Raw genomic sequence first — 26006 nt, forward strand, 5'->3', positions numbered from 1 at the left:
CCCTGACCTCAGCTGAGGACTCAGGGGACGGTCCCAGGGCCCCCACCTGGACTTGGGCCTGGACGAAAAAGTCCAGGACCCCAGGCCCGGGGCAGGAGCATGGTGGGGAGGGGTCCTTCTGCCCAGCACCGGGAACCCTCCCACCTCACTCTCTCCCTCTGGCAGAGCTGGCCCAGGGCCCAGCCTAGACTGGAGGGTGGGGCGGCCTCCGAAGAGCACCCCTCGCTCTCCTAGGCCCCCACGTGGGGCTCCCAGGGGGCAGAGCCAGGCTGCCCTGCCTCGGGGCCTTGTGGTCCCCTCCTCCCGGGGGCTCCCATCAGATCCCCCGGGGCTGGGCCCGGCTGAAGCTGGCCCGGCCTCCCCGACGGCCGCTACCATGCGACGCCCGACCACAGGGGGAGAGCACTTTTATTGTCAGAGGGTGACCACCCCTCCATGAAGACAGGCCTGCAAGAAGCCACATCCTGGCCCCCCACCCAGCCAGCCCTGCCTCCCGAGGGGCAGTCCAGGCCTCGAGGGCAGGGAGAGGTTATCAGGGCCCAGAGGGATGGAGCACAGCCTCCCAGTAGCACCAAGGGTGGTGGGACAAGTCACTCATGCCACAAGGGGAGACCACGGGGGCGGCGCCAGCACCTGGGAGTGTCTGCGTTTGCTGCCGTGGCTGAGACAGCGAGAGAGGAGCACCAGGGCAGGTCCAGGGCAAAGAGGACCCAACGCCCAAGAGGCCTTGAGGGCCCTGGTCTGAGCTGCTCTAGGGCACCAGGACCCAGGACCGGAGCCAGGCTGGGCCCACAGGACCGAGCGCGGAGCGTCTCTCCCCAGCAGGGCCTGGGAATCAGGTGGCGACCCCTCCTTCTCCTTGGGACACAGGACTTGCCTTGTAACTCGAAGGGGCCACCCTAACCCTAACCCTGCCGGTTCTCAGCGAGTCTGGGAGAGGCCGGGGCTGCAGGGACACCCCCAGCGGGTGCACCATCCCATTCAATCCTCCTCCTCGCTGCTCAGAGGTGGGAGGCCCTGGGAGGGTGGGTGGGGTCAGGGGGATTAGGATGCAGCAGGGGGCGATGCCAGTTCAGTCTGAGGATCCTGGCACCCCAACGCTCCTCTCTCACGGTCTCCAAGTCGACTGACTGTCAGGGGTTTATTCAAGGTCTCCCTGGCCTTCAAGAGCAGCTACAGGCCAAGCTGCCCACCTCCCCACCTGTGAAGTAGACCCCCGAGCCCAGGGAGGGATGTCAAGGAAGGAGGCTGGAGGGCCCCCAGGGTCTCGAGCTGGGCAGGGCCTGCCCTCCTTCCCGGCTGGAGCCTCCGGGGCCGTCTGGCCCAGCGCCTGCCCTGTGTGAGTGTCCCCGTGAAGAGGGGGAGTTGGCAGGTAGAGAGAACACGGGTTCAAATCCTGCCCCGGTCCTCCACGGTCCAGGGGCCTCGGGCAGGTGATTTATCCTCTCCCAGCCTCTGCCCCCAAGTTAAGTGGGAGAAACAAACCTACGTCCTAAGGGTTAAATGAGACAATGTAGGGAAGTTCCTCGGATGGGCCCAGACGACTCAGGGACCCAGTAAATGGCGAGTATTATGACGATTCCCGCGCCCCACCCAGCCACCAGACCCCGTCTCCAGCAGGGAGTGGGGGTGGGGAGGGCAGGGACCAGGGCAGAGCTCGGCCGGGGGCGCTGGGCCCCTCTGGCCCCGGCCCCTGGCGTTGCCATCTGTTCCCAAGGCCCCCGGGAGCCAGTGTCCCTGACGGTCGTGCAGGCCTGGAGCCCAGTCCCATTCGGGGTGCCCTCAGTGCTGACGGCAGCACAGGCCTCGGGGCGGGGTCTCTGGTGGAGCCGGGGCTCCTCCGGGAGAGCTGGCCTCCTACTTCCCGCTGCTGGCCCGGCCAGCGCTCCTCTGCCCGGGGTCGGGCCCGAGCAGGGCAGCCAGGGAGCCGTCGGGTGGGGGGCCTCCGCGCTTCATCTTAAGGTTGGCTCTCAGGGCGGCGTCCTGGCCAGAGCCCCCCTCAGGGGTGGCCTGGGGATCTGGAAGGAAAGCAGAAGGGTGGGCTCACACAGGGCCTCAGGAGCCCTCGAAGCCCCTTCACTTCCAGTCCTGCCAGCCAAGGAACCTCTGTGCCCAGTGAGGGTGGGACAAAGCAGCTGCCAGCGTCTAGTCTTCATGCATTCATTCCCTCACTCATTTATTCATCCATTCATTCACTCATTCATTCATCCATTCATTCACTCATTCATTCATCCATTCATTCACTCATCCATTCATTCACTCATTCATTCAGTCTCCCACTCACTCATCTACTTATTCACCATTCACTCATTCATTTATTCTTCAAACAATGCTGACCAGGGCCAGGTTCCAGGCACTGCAGAGGTCCCAGGGAGAGATATAGACACCCCAACCCATAAGGGAATAGAAGGCTCGGTGAACAGGGAGGAGACAGGAGGGCGGCTTCCCAGAGGAAGAGATTCTAGAACAGGCCCTGAGGCCAGAGCTGGTGTTCAGGAGGCCGAGCGACCAGTCTGAGCAGAGGTGTGGTGGTGGGAGGGGCCCGGGGCGCCTGGATGACGGCTCTGAGTCACCGGACACCAGGCTGTGCTAGGGGAGGGACTTGGGAGCTGTACCTCGTCTCAGGCAGCAGGGAGCCACGGAGGGTTCTTGAGCAGGGGTGGCACAGGGGCAGACTGGCCGCCAGGTGCGGGGCCATCAGGGCGGGGAGAGAGGGGACCAGAGGCAGCACGGGCGAGGGCAGCAGGGGAGGCGGGGCGGAGGGAGATGCTGGACTCGGCGGCCCGGGTCACCGCTCACCGTGGATGCCAATCATGTGTTCCAGGATGAGCACTCTCTCGGCCAAAATCTTCAGGGCCTCCCGCAGCTGCTGCACCCCCTCGCCCTGGGGTGGAGGAAGCCGTGGGGTCAGGGCCGCCCTGCTCCAGCGTCCTGTCCCAGCCCGCCACTTCCCTCTTGTCACCATCGTCAACGCAACGGCCACCACAGGCTAGAGACACCCCGGCACCAGGGCTGGGGTTCGAACTCCAGTTCACAGACACGGAACTTGAAGCCCAGACGAGCCGACCCCACAGCCCGGAAGTGGCCAAGCCGGAAGTGGCCAAGCCGGAAGTGGCCAAGCCGGAAGTGGCCAAGCCCGGGGCTTCACACAGCCCTGGCTGCCTCCAGCCTGACCTTGCTGCTCCCATGCCGCCAGCTGCCTCCCTGTGCACCCTTCTTTCTAGAAGATATCCTGCTGTGGGCAGAGCACCTCATACGGGCCCATGGGTGGGAGGCACTTTGCTGGTCTCCTTCCCGGTCCCACCCATTCGAGGGCAGAGCCGAGGCTGCCGGAAGGCCCGTGGGAGGGCACAAAGATGGCGCCTCTGCGTTCCTGGGAACCGGCCTACACACGGCGAAGGACCTCGGGTGTCAGGACACGTGAATAGGCTGATTAATGGAGAAGACAAGACGACAAGGTCACTTTGAAAAAAAAAAAAGTGATGGTAGAGAGGCTAGGCTCCGCCCCGGTGGCAGCAGCAAACAGGAACCTTTTTGGCTGGTGGAACATGACAGCTCTCTCATGACACTTAGATTAATTGCGCTTAAAGCAAAAGAAAACCGGAGAGCATGCTACTGAGTTACACAAGAGAGCTCTTCCCATCAAAGACCGTGAGAAGCCAGGCTGTGGGTAGTGTCTGGGATGGGGGTGTCCGCGGTGAGGAGCAGGGGCTCCAGGCCCCCTCTGTCAGGACCCAGTTAAGCCCGGGTGTCCGGGCCACAGGAGGCATGCTGATGAAACTGGGCAGGGGGAAGTCGTGGGTACCCTCCCAGTCATCCATCGCAAATGACCCCAGCATCCACATCTTCCTCCCACTGTCTCTCTTGCTCACCATGGCTGCCATGGTTCCAGCCTCTTCCCCCTTCAATCCCATAAGGACCTCTGGAAGGTCCCCTGATCCCAGCTTTACCCCCTCCAGCCCAGCCTGCCTCACACAGCTGCCCACCTCCAATGCCCATCGCCCACCTCTCCAGACACCCCCACCCCTGGCTTAGCATCTCCCCAAGCTCACTCAGCGGGTGCAGTGTGCCCGCTGTGCTGGACATCTGGCCGAGCCCTGTCACACCAGGTGACTCATTCCAGCTTGCCCCACCGCCCTCGTTCCCTTCACGCATCACCCTGGCCCCCAGCCTCCCCTCCGCTTCCCAGAAGGTATGGTCCCTACAGCCGCGCTCGCGCTCCATCTGTGTCCCTGCCCTGCCCCGACTTGCTCTGGCCGCTGTGAGCTCCCAACCCCCTTCTTCCATCCGTCCTCTCCCACATCCACCAGCCAGCTCTCCGCCTGCCCATACACCCTTCAGTCCAGTGGCACCGTGACCTTGGGCACGTCTGTGTGCCGGGTGCTGTCATGGGAGGGTCCTAGCCCTGGAGAAAGACCCCACAGCCCGAGGCCTCCTTCAAACAGAGGGTCTTGTCCGCTGGTCCGTGGCTCCTCCGCCCTCTCCGGCGGGGTCGCCCCCACCCTCAGGCCCCGGGCCAGTCATCCCATCTGCGCTCCCCCACTGCAGCTGACTTCACACCGGGCCGCAGTCACGATCCACTCCACTGCCTCCCCCGCTGGGTGGGCCCCCACTCGCACTGCGGCTGACGCCCCGCTCAGGATGAAGGTGTCGGTCCAGCTCTACTGGACTGCCCCGCAGGGACACAGCCAGGGGGCAGGAGGGAAGCACAGGCCCAGGGGCACAGTTACCTCAGCGGCGGCTTTCTCCTCCTCTTCCCCTTTCCCGCCAGGCTCCCCCTGGGAAGAAAGTCACGTGGTCAGTGATGGGTGCTCAGCTTCTCTACCCGGGACCCCTGCACAGGCCGGCACGGGCTTGACTTTAGGGGCTTAATTCTGTTTCTAGGGAGGGAGTGGTCAGGTTGGAACTCAGGTTCCGGCCCTTCCAGGGATCAGGCCCCCTGCCTTTCCCCTCTGTTTCCCTGACTCTAAAATTGGGGCCAGGGACTTCCCCGGTTGGTCCAGTGGTTGAGAAGCCACCTTCCAGGGCGGGGGGATGTGGGTTCAGTTCCTGGTCAAGGAACTAGGATCTCACATGCCGCACTGCAATTAGAGAACCTATGCATGGCAACAGAGACCCAGAGCAGCCAAAATAAATGAAATGTAAAAAAATTAAAATTTAAATAAATAAGTAAAACGGGGCCAGTAATATCAGCCTCACAATAACACCTAGGAGGCCACTTACTCTTATGTGACTTTATCTCTCTGTGCCTCGGTTTTTCCGTCTCCAAAATGGGGATAATAACAGTGCCTGCCTCACAGAGCTATTAGGAGGATTAAATAAATCACTGTCGATGACAAGCTTGGGGAAGGCCTGCCTTTGGAGGCTAACACTCCTCAGTTTAAATCTTGGCTCTACTTTGGTATAGCTGTGTGACCTTGGGCAAGTTGCTTAACCTCTCTGGGCCTCAGCTGCCAGTTCTGGCAAAGAGGGAAAATAAAGCACCATCTCACGGGGGCACTGTGAAGCTTAAACCCACTAAGGATGAAGAGGGCCTCCACATAGAAGATGCTCCCCCTTCTCCCCCAGCCGTGTGCCTCTGACATAAGACTTGGGCACCTGCCCACTTCCTTGGCCCTGAAGATGGGGCTGAGTCTTGTGAATTCTTATTTTTAAGATGGGAAATGAGTGGTCAGCCATCTATATCTATTCCTGGGAAGTTCAGAGAAAGCAAGGGACTCTGCAGGTCACATAGCACATTAACCCAGGGGCCTGGGCTCCTGGCAAAGACCTTAGGACTCTCATCCAAGCCCCTCGACGGGTGGCTATTTCAGTCCTTACTTCATATGCCCGGGGACGGGGGGAGTGTCCCACTTCCCAAAGTCACCCCTTCCCAACTTGGGCAGCTGGCACTGCACCCAGGTTGCCGAGTTCTCTCCCTCTGCTCTGTCCTGGCTGGGCTGGATCTGGCCATGCCCGGGGAGGCTGGGGGCCTGAGCTCAGTCAGGCTGCCTGTGGCAGACACCCACCCAGTTGGTACCCAGCGCCTGCACCCGAGCCCATCGCCCTGGGCGTGGCCCCCACACACAGCCCCATACTTACAGACGGCCCCGTGGCACCCCGCTCTCCAGCCAGGCCCTGCAGAAAATCAGAAAAAGGAAGTTAGGCTTTGCCCTTCACAACCCCTTAGTCCTCTGCATGCCCTCGCCCTGCACTGGGCTCTGGAAATCTGAAAAACAGGACAGGAGGAGGGTGGGCGGGAGAGGAAATGGGGGGGTGCTGCGGCGGGGGGCCTGTCTGCTCCTGGAGCCCCCCCACTGGCCAGTGGATGACCGTGGGCTTCCACTGAGTCCTCCATCTTCTCGTCTGTGAAATGGGCCAGTGCCAAGTATGGTCATCACTTGGAGAAGGCATGTGCGTGCGTGCATGCTCAGTCATGTCCGACTCTCTGTGACGTCATGGACTGTAGCCCCCCAGGCTCCCCTGTCCCTGGGATTCTCCAGACAAGAACACTAGAGGGGGTTGCCATCGCCTTCTCCGGGGATCAAACTCGAGTCTCCTGTGTCTCCTGCATTGGCAGGCAGATTCTTCACAGTCTGAGCTACCGGGGAGGCCCTTGGAGAAGGGGACCGGATGGCCGCGCACACATCCCCCCAGCACTCGGAAAGGGCCCTCCTAGAATGAGTGACAGCAGTGATGGTCTCAGGCTTCCCTGGAGGCTCAGACGGTAAAGAATCCACCTGCCAATGCAGGAGACCCGGGTTTGATCCCGGGGTCGGGAAGATCCCCTGGAGAAGGGAATGGCAACCCCCTCCAGTACTCTTGCTGGGGAATCCCACAGACAGAGAAGCCTGGAGGAGCCATGAAGAGTCACAAGGTCACCCATGAAGGGTCACAAGGAATCAGACACGACTGAGCCACTAACGCGACTCCTACTAGTGGTGAAGGCGAGGGTCCCCGCGTGGGCTCCCCATCAGCATTGAGGCCCAGTCAGAAGGCTCCCTGGAGCCCCAGACCTGTGCATCAAGCTGTCCCCCAGCACCCTGACCTGGCTGGCCAGGAGGCACCCCTGCTCAACCTCTCCAAAGTGGAACTCCTGGTCTCCCCCCGGCCCAGCCGTCCTGCCCCCAACCCGGCAGTCTCTCTTTTCCATGAAATGGCTCTGCGGTCCATAGCCGCTCCTATACGCACCTCGCAGCTAACCTTCCCCTTCCCGCCCTCACCGAATTTATTCCATCAGCCAGACCTGTCAGGTCCACTTTCTAGATACATCTGTTCCCTCTGCGCTGCCCCAGCCTCCTCCCTGATCTCCCTGCTCCACTCCCCCGCCCCCGCCTTCCGCTCCTCAAGCCACAGCCAGAGGGGCCCTGAAAAGACGAAAATGGGGTCCTGGACTCTCCCTCCCTGACACTCGATAAGGCCCCCTTTCCCTGTGACCCAGGTCCGCGCATCGGCTCCGCAGGCACGGCCCTGCCCACTTCCCTCCCACCTCACCTCCCCCGACACGCTTCTTCGCTCAGGACCTGCCTGGTGTTTCCCGGCCTCAGGATCTTTGCACTTATGCTTCCCTTTACCTGAAACGCTCTTGGCATCTTTGCGTGACTGCTCCTTTCTGGGTCCTCGGGTCTCAGTTGAAGCGTCACCTTCTCCTATCTGTCACCCCGCTCCTGCCACCCCACTCCTGTTGCTGTAGGTCCCGCCCCAGTTACTCTCTATCACATCTGCCTCCCCCATCAGACTACCTGCTCGCAGAGGGCAGGGACCCCGAGAAAGCTGGAGTGGGGCCTAGAGTGACCTCGGCCTTGCCGGGACCCCCGATCTACCCCCCTGCTGGGTGACTCTGGCAAATGACAGAAACTCTCTGAGCCTCTGCGTCCCTGTCACTGCGGGGATAACACAGTGGGGACCCTGAAAGGAGTTGGCACGAGCAGGTGGGGGGAAGGGTCAGGGACACCATCATCTCTGACCTTGCCTGTTGTTGTGGGCTTGGGTCTCTAGAGGGGGATCCTACTGCCCCCAGCCCTTCTCACGAGAGCCTCTGTCAGCCTCACACCCCCTCCTGCCCTTCTGTCAGGGGTGAGCTGTCCAGCCTTGCAGTGGGAGCCCGGCTTTTCAGTCACCCCCGCCCCCCCCTCCCACCCAGGCCCAAGTTCCAGGGAACCTGAAGCCCTCGGCCTGGATGAGCTGCAGGAAGCTCTGTGCAGACACCCCCAAACAAAACCCTGCCTGCCTTGGTGTCCAAAGTCCCCCCCTCCTCTGTATGACATCCCCCCCAGACCCCTGGGGCCCTGCAGCACAAGTCACTCCCCCCTGACACTTTATTTCTCTCTTACTCCCTGTAACAACCCACTCCGTCTCAGCAGCCAAGGAGCCGGAGCCCAGAGAGGCTGTCTTTCTGCCCAACATCACACAGCTGAGGAGGCAAAGCCATTGCCCCCCCCACCCAGGCAATTCTCATCAAAGAGGAGCCATGGCTGTGATCCTGGCCCAGCTCCACACACCGCCTGCATGACCTCGGGTTACCTCATCTATGAAATGGGAACGATGCTAACTTCTCTGGGGCCCAGGTAGCTGCTGCTGCTGCTGCTAAGTCACTTCAGTCGTGTCCGACTCTGTGCGACCCCATAGACGGCAGCCCACCAGACTCCGCCGTCCCTGGGATTCTCCAGGCAAGAACACTGGAGTGGGTTGCCATTTCCTTCTCCAATGCATGAAAGTGAGAAGTGAAAGTGAAGCCGTGTCCAACTCTTAGCGACCGCATGGACTGCAGCCTACCAGGCTCCTCTGTCCATGGGATTTTCCAGGCAAGAACACTAGAGGGGGTTGCCATGGGGCCCAGGTAGGGTGGGCAGCAAAGGGCTGTTGCTAAGAAAACAAGGATTCCACGCCTGCCTTCCCCTGGGGCCCACCTGGACCCAGGTGGGGACCAGCCAGTTGGGCTGGTTCCTTCCTGAGCAACTGTGCTGCTAAGAAGCCCGACCCCTTTCTTCCTGGGGAGACAGTGCCCTCACCCTCCCCAGAGATGGACAAGACCTTACCTGGGATCCAGGTGCACCCGGGGGGCCAGGGGGGCCGTGTGGTCCAGGGGGACCTGCCGGCAGAGTCACAGATGGTCACCTGGAGCCAGAGACTCCCCCTGCCCCCTCATTGGCTCTGGAGAGGGGCCCTCCTACCCACCCTGGGTCTGTCTCCTTGGGCAGCGCAGAAAGGGGAGGTGAATAAATGGTGAGGGAGGGGGCATGGGCTCCCCGGCCCCCTGCCCACCCCCAGAGCGGAGAGCCCACTGCAAGCCCCTCTCGCTGCCTGCAATCCCTAGACCACAGCCCGCTGCTGCTCCCACAGCCTCATCCACGGAGCCGGGGGGCACCCTGCAGCCTCTCCCCAGCCGGTCAGTCCTCGGGCAAATCTCCCTCTAGCCTGCCCCGCCTCAGGACCTCAGACCGCACCTCCCTGAGACCATCCTCCTTGCCTGGGTTACAACTGCTGCCTACCACCCGGAGTGCTGGTCACCCATCCACGCAGCACAACCCCCCTCCCCAAGTGACTTTTCAGACAGGTTCCTCTCTGCCCAGCCTCCTCCACCTTCATTGGTCAAACACCCTCCTGGAAAGTCCCTCTGGGTCCATGCCTTTGTGGTGGCTGTTCCTTCCTCCTGGAGTGTCCCCATCCCCTCCACATCCCAGCCAACTCCCACCAGTCTCAGGCTGAGCGTCACCTCCTCCAGGAAGCCTTCCAGGCACCTACCTCTTCCCTAGGCAAATCCCTGACAGTGACCAGCCACTGCCTCGGGCCACTGCTGGTTTGAATCCCAGCCTCCCCTCTGGGCCAGGGAGCGCCCAAAGGATCAGGCCAGGCCCAGTGGGTGCAGTGCAGGGCATGGTGTTCGTGACTAAATGCCTCGAATATTTGGAAGAGTGAGGTCTCTGTGCCCCCTGGGCTGCTAGTCTGTACCAGAGTGCCCCCTGACATACCTAGGGAGGACCTACAGCAAAGTGCACCCCTGTGGGGGGTAATGGTTTGGACTTGGTCTAGCTAAAAGGCAAACACCCTCCCAGCACCCTCCTCAATGCTACCTTTTAAATGGGGGCACCCTGGCCCAGCCGCGAGCCCAGCCCTGCTTTCTGGGAGGATTCACCGACAGCAGGAGGGCACTGCCTGCCTTCTCCACTAGAATGTAAGTACCGGGAGGACAGAAATCTTTTGTTTATCTAAGGAACCCAGGACACTGGCCAGCCTGTAGGAGGTGCTCAGTGGGTGTTTCCTGACTTCGTGAGACACTGAACTACTGGCGGGGAATGACTGCCCGGCCTGGAGCCGAATCAAGAGGCGCCCCCAGCCCACGGGTGCCCAGCGCCTCTGTTGCTTTCATTCAGGGGTAGAACCTGTCAGAGGAGACAGACACACCTGGGCTCCCGCCCCACCCCACACCACCCCCTCCCCCAGTGAGGGTCCCATCCCCTCTCCCAGGACCCCGATTTCTGCCTGAAGGCCCAGGGCCCCCTGTCTCGCCCAGGCACCTGCCCTACCAGCTCCCTCGGTCTTCCCACCCACCATCCCCTACGCAGACCTCCTGGACCTAGGCCTCCAGCACCCGGAGCACTCCTGCTCTGGCTTGCTTGAGGGCGGCCTGGGGCTGCTTCACGTGGGTGTCAGGCCACCCAGAAACACTGTGTCCAGTCGCAGGGGAGCTGCCACCCATGAGCCCCGCCTCAAGCCGCTGCTGGCTGGGGCAGACCCAGTGCCCTGCCAAGGCCATGAGCCCCCAACTGGCCCCTTCAGGACCCCTGGCCCAGGTGAAGCCCAGGAGTGGGTACTAGTGGAGACCAGCTGCTGCTGCTGCCCTCTGCACTCACCTGGGGGGCCAGGGGGACCCCGGGGCCCCGGGACGCCCGCCAACACTGTGTCCACAGCCGCGGAGGCCAGCTGCACGTCTCCATCTGTGGGAAGGGCAGAGTGGCCTGTGACCCGCGGGGCGGGGCTGGGGGGCTAGAGCTGAGTCCCCCAGAGCCAGGAAGAGCGGCCCCGACCCTGCTGGGCCTCACTGCAGCTCCTGCCCCCTCGGCTCAGAGGAGCTCCCTCGTGTGTAGTCACTCAGTCGTGTCCGACTCTTTGTGACCCCATAGACTGGGGCCTGCCAGGCTCCTCTGTCCATGGGATTCTCCAGGCAAGAGTATTGGAGTGGGTTGCCAGTTCCTTCTCCGGGCGATCTTCCCGATCTAGGGATCGAAAACGGGTCTCCTGCGTTGCAGGCAGATTCTTTACTGACGAGCCAACACAGAGGCCAAATCAGAGAACGGGGCTCTGTTTAAAGTACGAACTTCTTCCTGAAAATTCCAGGCCCTTAGGCTCCGGCTCCACCTTGCTCACCTCCCCGCTGTCCAGGCCGAACTCTCTTCCAGGCTCCCCTCCACATGCCCATCCCGACACTCCTGACTAGCTAACTCTTGTGGGGCCTCCTCCAGGAAGCCCTCCCTGACCACTCGTCTGAGCCACAGGACCCCGGGCCGGATGGGGTCTGTCTTGTGGCCTGGGTCCCTCCAGAGTGAGCCCCATGTGACCTCACCCCGCGCTGTCCTCAGACCCAGAAGCAGACAGCCAGGCTTGGAAACCTCTGGGCTGGGGGTGTTCGCCTCTGCCTTTCCCCCCTTACCCCCACCACGGAAGCCTGGGCAGCCCTTCCATAGGCCTCGCGGCTGGTGGGCCTCCTGTAGCTGCTCAGTGCAGGCTAACCAGGTGCCTCCACCGGGACCCCCGACCCCCCCCCCACCACTCTTCCTAAACGTTCACATCTGCGCCCTCCAGGCAGTCTGCCCTCTCTTGGGGACCCCAGAGCTGGGGAAGGAGGGTCCTGTCTGAAGGGGGTCTCTGAGCACTGGAGGCCGTCAGCGGCAGACGCCGGGCATCACGCCCAGGCTGGGGCCGGGTGAGCTCTCGTGGCCCGGCGATGCCGGGCGGTGGAACCCTTAGACCCCCCAAGGTACTAAACAAGCATCACCCTTTCTCCTCCACCAGGGGGCACCACTGAGCCCACCACGACAGTGAGGCTGGGTCGCCAGTGACTTCTTTGCTCCGGTCCCCGCACACGCGGAGGGCAGCCCAGGCACCCCGATCCCCTTGGGAATGAGTCCTTCCCTCGTGGCTGGGGGCTGTGTACCCCAGAGCAACTCCGTCCGGATGTATTACCACTCCTGCTCTAGGGATGGGGAAACGGAGGTTGCAAGGAGCGGGACCCTGTGATTCAGGCCCAGGTCTAACGCTCGGGGCAGGGCGGCGCTGCCCGGAGAGCCCGGCGGACAGGGCGGAGGCGGGCGCGGGGCGCGGGGCGCGGGGCGCGGGGCGGGAGGGGGCTTGGGTTTCTCTGACGGCTAACCAAGAGGTCCCTGTGCCCCCACGGTGCCCGGGATGTCACCCACTCAGAATGCCAAGTCAATCTCATCACCCGCTTCTTAAAACCTTTCTCTTTTCCCAGGGCCCTTAGCCAAAGCCACGCCCTCCATGGGCCGCAGGCCCCACCCCCGCCCCATCTCTGGGGCGCCCTCCCTGGACCCGCCCTCCCCCCATGCTCCCGGCGGCGGGTTCTGTGTGTGCTCAAGGGCGCCCTCTTGTGCTAGGCTGTGGCTCCTGCAGGCAGGAGACTTGTTTTGCTCACTGCTGTATCCCGGAGGTTACAACACACAGTCCCACACGTGGGAGGTGCTCCATCCATCAGCGCCTGTCCAGTGGCCTACAGTGAGGGGATTTGTGAAGAGCACAGGGGTGACGGATGACCTTGGTGGTGGTACTGTCACCAGGGGGGACCCCAAGGCCAGGCCAGAGAGCAGAGGGACATCAGGGGGTCAGACCCCAGGGGCAGGAGCTGAGCGCAGAGGCAGGGACAGGCCCCTGGGGCCAACAGTGGGGTTTGGGGGACCACCCCCCACCTAGGCTACCCCGTCCCTCCGCCTGGCAAAGCCGAGGCCCTACTCACGGACAGTCTGCTTCACGGGGTCCTTTTGGAGGAGTGGACCCTCCGAATTCTGGCCCACCCTCCCACCCCAGCCCTCAAGCATGACACTCACTGTCCTTGTCCGTCGGTGGCTGCAGGGAGTAGAGGACGCCTTGGGGGCCGTTTGGAGGGAGGCCCGGGCTGCCTGCCGGGCCAGGGGGGCCGGGGGGGCCAGGGCGCCCCATTTCTCCAGGAAGCCCACGGGGCCCTGGCGGCCCCAAGAGGCCTGCAGGGGAAAAGAGGAGTCACAGGAGGGCCGGGCCTCATGACTAACATTACAGAGATGAGAAATAGACCCGGGAGGGCAAGGTCGTGGCCTTTAGTCCCAGAGACTCCCTGGAGGGCTGTCCTGGGATATAATGAAATGACTTCCCTTCTCCAGCCAGTGCAGAGGGGACCCCGGGCAGCCAGGCGGGAGGTCAGGGAGGTCTGGTCAGTGAAGTCAGCGGGTGCTGTGGCCGGATGACCTCAGCCCTGGGGTAGGGGCAGCGAGGGTGGCTGCCAGCCTGGCCCAGCCCCGTACCTGCCCCGACAGGGTCCAGGAGCAGCTGCGTGACCTCTCGACGTTGTTTACATGGCGGAGCACAACCTCCAGCCCCCAGCAGCCCTGACCCCACAGCTGGAGCCTTCTCTTCCCATAGTCCTGGGTGAGACCAGGCCCCAAAGTGCTTGGAAGGAGGCTGCCCCGGGAGGTGGTGGTGGGAGGGAGGGAACCTGGAGCCCTACTAGATGGCAGTCATCAGCCCCACCAAGAAAGAGGGTGTCTGGGATGCCTCACCTGCTCGGACAGGGGAGAAACCCCAACCCCCTTCCCCCAGTGGACGAAGTCACCTCGAGGTATGTGTGTGGGCGGGTGTCCTTACCAGGAGGCCCCGCTGGGCCCTTTTCTCCTGCCTGACCACGGTCACCTTTGGAGCCTGGGGGACCTGCAGGCCCTGGTGGTCCCGTCTGTCCAGGGGGCCCTGGGGATAGAATGAAATGAGGCCTGAGAACATTGTGGGCTGAGCTGCCTCCATTGGCTCCAGGCTAAACGACCTTGCTGTCTGGTCAGACCTGCCCCCTCACCTGCCATGGGCAGAGGGACCACATCATTCATCACAGTATACAAACCAGTTTTGTTCCTGTTCACTTCTATGATCTCAAGAGCTACTTGTGTTCCCATTTGACAGGTGGGGTAAACTGAGGCTCAGAAAGGTGTGGCCCCTTGCTCAAGGTAGCAGTGCCAGGCTGTAAATGAGTCAGAGCCCTCTTTCCACGTCCTGCTGTTTCTTTGCTCAGGCTTGGGGACTGGGATTCAGGCAAAGATCATCCCAATAAGGCCTCCTTAGAGACCCCAGGAAGCCCTGAAGGACTTGCTTGCCCTCTGGGGATCTCCAGGTCCCAAGGGTGGGCAAGAGTAGATGGAGAGGCAGGAGGCCCACTGTGTGGCCTGCAGACAGCCCCTTCTCCCTCGGAAAGGCCTGGACCTGGGGAGGATGCTCAAAAAATGCTTGCTGAACAGATGGAGGGCTCTTTGGGGACCCCGCTGGGGCTACCAGTTTCCAGGGATTCCCACTTGGCCTCTGGGATTCCAGGATGCACCCAGGTGTAACCATTTGTAGGGTTTGTGCTCCACCTGGTGGCCATATTGGGAATGACATGCCCCCATAAGAAAGTTGCCTTGGGAGAACAGAAGCCCCTCCCAGCTTCCTCCCTCCCCTCCAGCCGGCACTGGGGCCTGGGGCCTTCAGAAGAGGAGAACCGCCTCCCCCCCGACCCCACTTCCCCCTGACCTCTGCTCCCTCTTCAGTCCCAGAAGAAGGATTTGAAGAAGACAGGTCTTCTGGGAGTGAGACTTTGGGGAGAATGGCTAGAGAGGTGGGCTGGGGACCCGGGGCAAGTAAGACACCCCCTCCTCCCACAGCAGCCCAAGCTCACCCTCCACACGGCCTCCAGGCCCCTCAGAAGCCTGCAGAGTATCTGCTGCTTCCCTGGCCTCAGGACTGGCCACTAGCGGTCAACTCTCCCACTGCTGGGGGTCTGCAGGCAGGGAGGGGTCAGAGTTGGGTCTGGGCGGGATTGCTAAGACGCTGGGGGCTAAACTGGAGGACAGTAGGAGGAAGAGTGTCCCCTGCAAAGGGCTCCGGTGAGGCTGTGAATTATTGAGTCAAAATGGCACTGGATCGCTGGGTGACCCCAGGGGTCACTTCTTTGAGCCTTGGTTCTCTCTCCTGTAACTTGAGCTTTACAAGCTCACTGGAATGATTAGCCATGATATCTGTAGAGACTAGAGTGCTATAAAAATACTGAATAACTGGCACAGCACAGATCCTCACCAGTCAGACGAGACCTCAGCCTTGAATCCTGGAGTTCAGCCACACGGATGATGGCAGCTACACCTCCACTCAGGGTAAAGTCCCAGCACAGTGCCAGGCACGCAGCGGGCATTCAACAATCCTAACTATAGTATTACAGTTACTATTACTGTTCTGCAGTCCCAGAGAGCACAGTCCAATGGAGAGAGACTGCAGAGAGAAATTTACCCCTGACTTCAAAACATGGTGGGAAGAGTGAAAGCAACAGACCAGTGGGTGTCCTCCAGCTCTGGTCAGAGAATTCAGAGAGGATCCCCTGGAAGGTTGGGGGGAGGCAGTAAGCTCCCCACCCCTGGGGGTGTGCAGGCAGGGGCTGCTGTAAAATCGAGCCAGTCAGGGATGGAGCTGGGCTGGGGGCCTAGGTGTAGATGCTAAACGGTGAAGCCAGTTTAGACAGCCAGTGAAGACAGCAGCTGGACTGTGAGACAGTAGGGAATGGTGAGGACTGTGGCAAACTGCAGAGCTTGAATGAGATCTGTGGGGGCGGCCATGACTTAGCTGCAGCCAACTGTTTCTTTCTTTTTTTTTCCAATATTTTTTTGGCCACATCACACGACACATGGGATCTTAGGGACTGAACCTGCACCCCTTACACTCAAAACACCAGGGAGGTCCCAGCCAACTGTTTCTATAAGGGACTGCCAACCCCAATGGCCAGCTCTTCCATTTTTCTAAGAGAAATGAGAAATTCTTATTTTATGTGAAATCCCCCAGGTTTTAAATGTTAGCTCAGTTTTCCAAAATGCCCTTTGGGTGTGTATGACCTACTGGTGGAGGCCCTGCGAGGCCTCCCTGCCCATTCCCGCCCCCCCCCCCCCCCCCCCCCCCCCAGGCCTCACTCACCGGCCGGGCCTGTGGGCCTTCTCCTCTGGGGCCCGGGGTGGGCAAGCGGGATGGCGTCAGGGAGGAGACCCTCATTCCAGGGCGGTGGGGTGTTCTGGGGCGTCGGCAAGTCATTGTCTGGGCCTGAGGGCCGCTCTGCTGCTTCCAGAAGGAGAACCTGGACCGCAGAAGGGCAGAGGGTCAGCCCCGGGGCAGGGGTGAACAGGGATGTGAGCCCCAGGGGACCAGCAGCTGCCCGCTGCTCATGCGACCACCGTCCCCTCGCTGGAATGTTCTCCCACCCCACCCCCAGCCCTTCCCATCTCAGAAAGCCCTCTGACCCTCGGGCTCAGGCAGGGCCCCTGCAGACATGTTCAGGGTCACCATACTTTTCTCCTAGAGTGGCCGTCACTGGGATTAGACTGTGCTTGTCTGAATAATGACCACGGTCACCCCCACTTCACTGGTCCTTCCCTAGAGAGGGACCAGGCAGGCTTGTCCCCCACACTGTCTGGCTCAAGGCACAGTGTGGTCAGGGAATACTTGTGGCAGGATGGATGGGTGCGAGGAGGGAGAGATGGGCAGAGGGAAAGAAAGAAAAGGAAAGGGAAGGGAAGGAAAGAAGAGAAGAAAAGAAAAAAAAAGGAGAAAGAATAAGCGGGCCCAACTCGGTGCGTGAGTTTAGCAGGAGCTCCAGGGAAACAAAGGGGGCCATGGTCACTCAGGGCCCGCCTGGAAAGCAGCCCATCCTCTCCCCCGGAGGAAAGCAGGGGTTAAAACCCAAAAGAACACAGGGCCTCAGTAAGGAGACTCTTCCTAATTCACGGCACCTGGGAGACAGGAGGGCTTCCCTGGTGGCTCAGCTGGTAAAGAATCCGCCTGCAGTGTGGGAGACCCCGGTTTGATTCCTGGGTTGGGAAGATCCCCTGGAGAAGGGATAGGCTGCCCACTCCAGTATTCCTGGGCTTCCCTGGTAGCTCAGATGGTAACAAATACGCCTGCTAATGCAGGAGCCACAGGAGACATGGGTTCGATCCCTGGGTCGGGAAGATGCCATGGAAGCGGGCATGGCAACTGACTCCAGCATTCTTGCCTGGAGAGTCCCATGGACAGAGGAGCCTGGCAGGCTACGGTCCACGGGGTGCAAATAGTCAGACACGGCTGAGTGACTAACACTTTCACTGATCAAAATTGCACTTGGGGCTTCCCAGTGGCACAGTGGTAAAGAATCTGCCTGCCAGTGCAGGAGAGGAGCATTCGATCTCTGGATTGGGGAGATTCCCTGGAGGAAGAAATATCAACCCACTCCAGTCTTCTTTCCCGAAGAATTCCATGGACACAGGAACCTGGTGGGCTCCAGTCCGTGGGGTCACAGAGAGCCGGACAGGACTGAAGCAACTCAGCGCCCCGCAGCACAGGGAGCCGGAGGTCCGGCTGTTCCCAAAGAGACCAGCAGGGGGCGCCGCACACCGGGATCTGCAGAGGGCAGGCGGGCAGGTGCTCACCCACCTGGACCCACGCGCCCCAGAAGAGGGGGGCACTGGGGTTCCCCCCCATATCAGATGGAGCCCGGCTTCCCGTCCCGATCTGCCAGACAGGAAGGAAGAAGCCCAGCGTCTCACGTTCCCCAACACCCCCCCCCCCCCCCGCCCCGCCCCACAACCCGGCTCTTAGAAACTCCACATCCGGCTAGATTCTCAGACTCAGCGCCGTGAGATGAAAGCGTTCCGAGGACGCGGGGCTGAGGGTGGGCCTGTCTGGAGGCCGCTGGGAGCGGAATCGCTGGCGTCTGATTCTTCAGATGCTGCTGCCTGAAGACGTCCAAGCTCCAGCTCCCGGCCTATACCCCACCCCACCCTACCCTGCGCCACCCCAACCACCAGAGTCCTGGCGCACCTTAATTACAGGAGGACCCCATGGGCCCCCGGGCCTCTTCCCGGGCCCTTCGGCCTGCCTGGAGCCCGCTGCCCCTCCCCTCCACCTGCCCCCGTCCCCTCCTGCAGCCCCCCACAACGGCCGTGGGTGAGGACCTCATGCAGGTAAACCCGGCGGAACTGCCCCCCCCCCACCCCAAAAAAAACCACCAGAGACGCCACACGGTGCGTACACAGGTGACCAGCTCAGCCTCCTCTGCATCTCCTCCACCCGGCTCTGCTCCAGCCGCCCTGAGCTCGCCCAGCCCCCTCAGGCCGAGCCCTCCCCACCCCTCCTGAGCCGGTGCTCCAGCAGCGCCCTCCGCCAGCGCTGCCCCCCGCCCCTAGCCCCTGGAAGATTCTGAGACTCCGGAGAGCTGTCCCCTCCTTGCTGAGTCTGTCTGACCCTCTGGGCAGAAGGGGTATCCCCCCAGCCCCTGTACAGTCACTCTGGAGCAACGCCGACCGCCCGCCTTCGGGAGTCAGGACCACCTGGGGAGGGGCACCCTGCTAGCTCTGGTCCCCAGGCCCCTGCCCACGTGAAGTACCATGTGATGGGGGAGGAGGCTCAGGCCCTGCCACCAGCCAGGCTGGGTCAAATCCCGGCTCTCACACTAGATAGCCATGACATGCAAGCATCGTGATCTTTGTGGGCCTCAGTTTTCCCATCAGCAAAATGGGGATGATAACACTGACCCTGCAGGGCCACAGAAGATCAGGGGTGCACAGCACGTGGGCACCCGGTTACTCCTGCTGATGCTGGGGTGGCGTTCGGGGGGGAGTCACGGGAACAAACGGCTGCCTTCACAGTGCCCAGGCCTGGGCTGGGCTGAGGTTTTCTGGGGGCACAGAAAGGGTCCTTCTGAGCGCCTCCTCCCACCAGCTCTGCAGCGTCCCCGGGCCTGGGTGACAAAGTTTCCCAAGACCCTTGGGAACAAAGTGGCACCCCAGATCTCAGGTCCCCGTCTGTATTGGGTGGGCTCCTGACCTGTGAGGCTCTGGCGACCCCCAGGGCCCCTGTCTCTCAGCCCCTCTCCTTCCTGATCCTTACAAGGGCTCATGAAACAGGAAGGGCCACTGCAGCCATGCCAGAGGTGAGATGGAAAGAGAGGCTCAGAGACCGCAAGGGACTTGCCCAAGGTCACCCAGCCAGTCGGCGGTGGGGCCAGGGCCCCGTGTGGCGCCTCATCCACCTCTCCACTGCTGGGCTGCTGCCCTGGCCTCAGTGGAGCGTCACGGAGGCCCTGAGCAGGGGAGCGGCGGGCTTAGACCACATAGCGGCTTGGGGGTGGAACTCCTCGCGGAGGAGAGGGTTACAATGCCTGCCCCCGCCACGAAGGGGACGTCCACTGGGATGCTGACCGGCCATGGCCAAGGGGTGGAGCTGGGGGAGGGACAGGGCAAGGAGACTTGGCTATCGGTGTAGGGGATGGGGGCCCCGGGACCGTGAGCGAGAGGCTGGGGGTGCGAACTGTCAGGACCTGGAGGCCAGGACTTGGGGGCAGGACGTGAAGGCAGGGGGTGGCCCTGTCTCTAGCCTGGCTTGGGGGGTGGGGGTAGGATCGCCACCATTCAAACAGTGGCACAGGAGAGAACAGGTCTGGGGGTGAAGGTCCCCAGTCGGGGGGATGAGTTGAGATACAGCATCTTGGTGGGGGTGCGGAGGACTCCTCTGGGTGAACATAGGTAACAGGGGGTAGGGGGGCGCCAGTAGCAGGGGGAGTGTGGCTTGGCGGGATCAGGGTGGGGGCAGCCAGACTGGGCTCCTGGGCTCCTTTCGTGGTAGGGCTCCCGGGCTCCCCGAAGGGACCCTCTGCCTACAACCTCGCCCCTGCACAAAAGACCAAGCTCACTCCTTCCTGGGGCACCTCCCTCACAGACATCAAGGCCCACAGAGCCCATGGACCAAGGCAGAGAAGCCATGGGCACCGTCAAGTTAGAAGCAGCCCACTCCAGAGTTCAAGCCCCTGTGGTCTGGCCGTGGCCAGCCTCCTGGAGAAACTGACCCGTCTCTGCCGGGCTGAGCTCACCAGGGCACAGTGGGCGGCGTGGGGACTCAGCTGAGAAAACCAGACGCCAGCCAGCCTTCCATCTCAGGGGCTCTGATGACGTCCTTGTGGCCTGGCTGATTGGCCAGGACACCACCCTCCTGCACCAAAGACGAGGCCTCACCCAGGGAAATCCCCTCGGGCTCCCTCCCACTCTGGTCCTTGGAGTCAGAGTGTAAACTGAGGGGAGGAGAGGAAGGAAGGCGGGAAACTTTTTTTCTGCTGGCTTTCTACCCCATGATCCCCCAACAGCTGCTCTAGCCTATCCTAGGAAGGGGGTGGGAGGAATCTAGATCAGCTCCTAGGTTTGGATCCTTAGGCAACTCGGGCACTGCAGGGAGTGAAGGTGGAGCAGTCCTTTGCGGTTGCCTGGCCTCCAACCACCTCCTTTTCCTTGGCTCTAGAACCCTTACTGTGAGCCAGTGAGTATGCCCCAGAGAAGGAATCACCACTGGCCAATTACTCATTTTCCCAGCTCCCTTGTACCTAGGAGGTGGGCATATAGCCTAGTGTTGGCCAATGAGACATAATGAATTTCTTGAGATACTTTGCTTCACCCTCTACTACCTTCCTTTGAACAATGTATAAGGATGTGAGGCTTTGAGCTGCAGCAGCCACTTTGTAATCATGAGGCACTGACCATGAGGCACTCTGGTGACTCAGACCGTAAAGAGTCTGTCTGCAGTGCAGGAGACCAGGGTTCAGTCCCTGGGTCAGGAAGATCCCCTGGAGAAGGGCATGGCAGCCCACTCCAGTATTCTTGCCTGGAGAATTCCATGGACAGAGGAGCCTGGCAGGCTACAGTTCTTGGGGTCGCAGAGAGTTGGACACGACTGAGTAATGATCCTTTAGCACTAACTGACATGAGGACAAAAGCCAATTCACTAAGAAGGTGGAGAGGAAGGCTGTGGAGCGAGTCTGGTTTCTTGAGTCACCAAACCAATCCCAAGACCACAGAGTCTGGACTTCCTATTGAACTAACAATAAATGCTAAGAAATAAGCTGCCAATGGCTGGGTTCGCATTGCTGGCCACTGAATGCATCCCTCTTGACATGTCAAAACAGGCTTCTCGTCTTGAGGAAGCAGAGGTTGAAGTTTCCAGGCCTTGGACTTACTGCTGGCTGCCCAGGTTCTGACTCCCCACTGGGGATCTGCCTGCCCGCTTCTGCCTTCACCCACCTGACCCCAGCTCCGTGCTCTCTCTGACCCTGTGGGCTCCCCTGACCTCACACGCCCCTGAGGCTGCGGGGCTGTCCTGGCTGCTAGCCTGGCCTGTGTCCCCCACCCTCTCTAGGCTGCTGCCCCTCAGGGCCCTCTGATGGAGCGGGTGAAGCTCCGAGGGGCCCTGCTTCTCCAGGGGACACGTGGGCACCCAGCAGGCAGGCGGGCAGCTGGAAGGTGACCCAGACTGGACACAGGGGCTGAGACAGGAGCCTCCCATTGCCATCGGGAAATCCAGAAGGGACCCCACGGCTGCCACCTCTCTGGACACCTGTCTCAAGCTCCCTCATCTATCTCCCCACCCAAGGGTCACCTGAGGTCATCTTTGTATGAACCAGGGAGGGGCCGGGAAGTGACCCCTTCTGCTTCCACCTTTCAGGGCAGCAGGCTGAGGCCCAGAGCTGAGAAGGGCCCTGTTATCACTGGGTTATCACTGGGACAGCCTGATCCCCACAGTCTGCGGAGGAGACCCCCTGAGGTCTGCAGAGGAGTCACGACCCTCACCCTCGGGGCCGGAGAGTAAGCCTGCCTCCAGCCCTCCGCTCTGGCCGGGCCGGGGTGCGGTGTCCCCAGGCAGAGGGTGGCGCAGGGTGGGGGCACTAGGGGAGGACTTGCTCATGGCAGGTGGGCATGGGTGAGGGCCGGGGCGGGGGGACAGCGGGCATGGTGCCGGTCCTGCCTCAGAGCTGTGACTTGTAACACCCCGAGGTGCTGGGCCAGCGCTCTGCCAAACCACGCGGAGGTTTCAGGTGTCTGGAAAATGTCTGTCAGGCCAGCAAGCCTGGGGAGCCCGTTTTTTCTAGAGTTTCGGGTACCATGAGTTCCTTCTAGCATCTTCCCCAGCACCTCTCATCCCTGCCAGGGCTGCCCCAGCCTCAGCTTGGCTCATGTGGCAGCATCCGCTCCCTGAAGCCTTCTGCCTCCACCCTGCAGAGCTGCTGACCCAGGGAGGGCACGGGGTCTCCACCCTCGGCCTCTGCCCAGGCATCTGGGCTGCTGGGGGACCCTCCTGCCTGCGGGGACAAGGGAGGCCATTCACGCTTCTGCCGTGGGGCTCCTCCCATGTACCCGTGCCTCCATCAGGAAGAGGCCACAGCGAGGTGGCACAAATGGGAACAGAGAACCTCACACCTGTCCAGCACGGGGCCCTCACTGTGGCCCCTGAGGCCCCGAGCGGTCCTGCGAGGCTGGCACCCCCGTGCACTCCACAGAGGAGGAGGTGGGGCTCGGTGAGCCACCCAGCGGGTGGGGGGTGGTCACACACGTGCCCGACTCCAGCTGCCAGCCACCGCAGTCCCCATCGCACCAGGCAGATGTCCCCACGGTCAGGCTTCAAGGCAGGAGGCATGGCCGAAGGGTGACGCAGCATTGGCCAGGGCTGCGTGCGTCTGTGTGCATCTGTGCGTGTGTATGTGTGTCTCTGTGAATTCATGCGTGTTTCTAAGTGCATCTCTCTGTGTTCATGTATGCGTGACTATATGTATGACTATGTGTGTCTGTGTGTTTATGTGTATGTCTATGTGTGTGTGTGCCTCTGTGTATTCATGTGTGTTTATACATGTGTCTGTGTGTTTATGTATGTGTCTATGTGTGTGTCTGTGTGCATCCGTGAGTGTGTCTGTGTGTCTCTGTGAATTCATGCGTGTTTCTACACGCGTCTCTCTGTGTTCATGTATGTGTCTATGTGTGTGTCTGTGTTCATGTGTGTGTGGCTATATGTATGGCTATGTGTGTCTGTGTGTTTATGTGTATGTCTGTGTGAGTGTGACTCTGTGTATTCATGTGTGTTTATATGTGTGTCTGTGTGTTTATGTATGTGTCTATGTGTGTGTTCATGCATGTGTCTGTATGCGTCTCTGTGTGTGTGTGTCTATATGTGTGTGTGTGTCTATGTGTGTGTCTGTGTGTGTGTATCTGTGTGTGTGTGTGTGTGTGTGTGTGTGTGTGTATCTACGTGTGTGTGCATCTGGGTGTGTATCTGTCTATGTGTGTGTCTGTGTGTGTATCTGTGTGTGTCTGTGTCTGTGCGTGTATCTGTCTATGTGTGTGTGTGTGTGTCTGTGTGTGTATCTGTGCGTGTATCTGTCTATGTGTGTGTGTGTGTGTGTGTCTGCGTGTGTATCTGTGTGTGTATCTATGTGTGTGTGCATCTGGGTGTGTATCTGTCTATGTGTGTGTCTGTGTGTGTATCTGTGTCCGTGCGTGTATCTGTCTATGTGTGTGTCTGTGTGTGTGTGTCTGCAGGGAGGCCCTGCCTGTCAGGCTCCCCTGGGCTGGGGTCCGACCTCTGGGTCTGCTCCGTGTTCCCGCCGTGGGGGTCTCGCAGCCCACCTCGGCGTCCTGTCCCCACTCCGGCCTCCCTGCCGGCCGGCCGTGCTCACAGCGCCCTCCCGGGCAGCGCCCTGGCCCAGCTGTTGCGGTCTGCCCTTGAGAGAGCGCTGCCTTGGCTCAGGTCAGTCCAGCCCCACACCGTGCTGGCTCTGCCCTGGGCCAGGAGCCCCCGGCAGTCCCGCTGCCCCCAGAGGCTCCTTGGAGGTTGGAGGCACAGCAGCCGCAGCCCCCAAGCCTGCCTCCCCCCAACCAGTCACCCCGCGACTGCTTTCCAGGTGAAGGCGGTGGGGCTTGTCCGCAGGGGCACGTGGGGTCGGGCAGCACGCAGAAGCGCGTCCCAGCGAGGGCCAGGCCGGCCCCCAGGCAGGCTCTGCACTGTCTCCCGGGGGCCAGAGCCCCAGGTGTCCCCCCGGGGCCGCTTCCCTGACACACCCGCACCTCTCACATCCTCCCCTTCTCTGAGCCCTGTCCTCCTCACGCTGCTGCCTGGGGCCACTCCCAGATAAGTGACCTGGGCTTTACTGAGCCCTTCTGCCTCTGGGCAGTGGGCTGCTCCACCCCGCTGCCCCCTGATGTAGGCGGGGAGAAAGCTCTCAGGGGCCAGGCGGCGGCTCCTCTATCAGCTCCTGAGCCCAGCTCCGTGCAAGACCGGGAAGGAGGAGCCAGAGTGGGGGTCAGCAGCCCTGGGGGGACAGCGACTTCCCTCCTCTTTCCACTGAGGGGTCAGCATCTGGGCTTCTGGTCTCCCAGCCATCGCGGCCCACACCCAGACCAGCCTGCTGCCTGGGGCCCTCGGGTTTCTTACACATCCCACTCCCCTCTCCCACCCCAGGAGGCTGGCCTGGCCTAGAGAAAGTTATCTAGAGCCACTGAGGCCCCAGATAGCACCCAGCCCCCGGGACCAGGCTGCTCAGGCCTGCTGGGCTCCCTGGGGCTGACACCAGCTCCTCCCTCTTCAACTCCCTAGGCCCAGGATCCCCAGACCATCTGACCTTGGCCTCCAGCGTGGTCAGCCGCTCGCTCATGTCGCTGAGCCGGGTACAGTTCATACATTCTGAAAGAGAAGAGGTGAGAGTGGAGTGGATCCTGGGGAGAGAGCAGCCTGGCCAGGCAGGATAGCCTCTGCTCAGGCAGGCAGGGAAATCTCTGAGTTGCTGCCTGGAAAACTCCTACACATCCTTCAGAGCCTTATCTTTAGTGCCCCCTCCTCCAGGCAGCCTGCCTGACCTCCGAGCCTCCTTTCTGGGCATCCACAGCAGAGTATTGCAAATCATCTGAGCTACGACCTGGGATGCCTCGTCAGCCTGCGAGTGTTATATGCGCAGGGTCTTTGTCTATTTTGTTTGTTCATGAATTTCAGTACCTGGCACAAAGTAGTGGCTCAAAAAATATCTGAGGACTTCCCTGGTGGCACAGTGGATGGGAATTCCCTTGCCAGTGCAGGGGACCTGGTTCGATCCCTGGTCTGGGAGGGTTCCACATGCCGCAAGCTACTAAGCCTGTACGCCTCAACTACTGAAGCCTGCAAGCTTTAGGGCCCTCAAGCTGTAACTAATGAGCTCCTGTGCCAAAACTACTGAAGCCCGCACCCTAGGGCCGGCAAGTTGCAACTACTGAGCCTACATGCTGCAACTACTGAAGCCCGTGTGCCTAGAGCCTGTGTTCCACAACAAGAGAAGGCACTGCAATGAGAAGCCCGTGCACCGCAACTAGAGAATGGCCCCTGCTTGCCACAACTAAAGAAAAGCCTGTGCAGGAACAAAAACCCAGTGCAGCCAAAGATAAATAAAAAATAAATAAATAGAGCAGTGTGTACATGTCGAAAAATATTTTTTTGAAATAAACTCCACCATTTAAAAAAAAAATCTGATAGTTAATGAATGGGTAGTAAATGAGACACACTCCCTGCCTTTGAGAACTACAGTCTGAGGAAGGGGACAGGTAAAAAGACACAGGCTGCTAAGGGCTGTAAGAACAGAACGTGTAAAAGAGCAACGTGAAAGTGAAAGCTGTTCAGTTGTGTCCAACTGTTTGAGACCCTGTGGATATATTGTTGATGGAATTCTCCAGGCCAGAATAATGGAGTGGGAGCCGTTCCCTTCTCCAGTGGATCTTCCCAAATCAGGGATCAAATCCAGGTCTCCCACATTGCAGGCGGATTCTTAACCAGCTGAGCCATCAGGGAAGCCCAAGAATACTGGAGTGGGTAGCCTATCTGGGGTTGCCAAAGCCCATCTGGGCTGGGGGTGGTCCAGGAGGGCTTCCTGGAGGTAGTGGCATCTAAGGTGAGGCCTGAGGGATGCACAGTGATTAATCAGATTCCACAGAAGGAAGAATTAGTGCTGACACCAG

The 26006-nt window shown here is 60.8% G+C and overlaps 1 protein-coding gene across 1 annotated transcript in view; it reads right to left on the minus strand.

Annotated features, from left to right (window-relative positions):
* Positions 1–1116: 1116 nt before the first annotated feature.
* The window catches only part of COL26A1 (collagen type XXVI alpha 1 chain), a 201445-nt gene continuing 176555 nt past the window's right edge, over positions 1117–26006 (minus strand). Inside the window, exons 4-13 of the mRNA XM_061153496.1 lie at positions 24647–24708; positions 16162–16318; positions 13828–13926; positions 13038–13190; positions 10833–10916; positions 9018–9070; positions 6082–6117; positions 4731–4778; positions 2800–2884; positions 1117–2018 (exon numbers count right to left, since the gene is read on the minus strand). Coding sequence (XP_061009479.1) covers positions 1858–2018; positions 2800–2884; positions 4731–4778; positions 6082–6117; positions 9018–9070; positions 10833–10916; positions 13038–13190; positions 13828–13926; positions 16162–16318; positions 24647–24703 — 933 coding nt within the window. The 5' untranslated portion in view covers positions 24704–24708 and the 3' untranslated portion in view covers positions 1117–1857. The remainder of the gene's footprint in view (positions 2019–2799; positions 2885–4730; positions 4779–6081; positions 6118–9017; positions 9071–10832; positions 10917–13037; positions 13191–13827; positions 13927–16161; positions 16319–24646; positions 24709–26006) is intronic.

The sequence above is a fragment of the Dama dama genome, chromosome 10, assembly GCF_033118175.1.
Source record: "Dama dama isolate Ldn47 chromosome 10, ASM3311817v1, whole genome shotgun sequence".
NCBI lineage: Eukaryota > Metazoa > Chordata > Mammalia > Artiodactyla > Cervidae > Dama > Dama dama.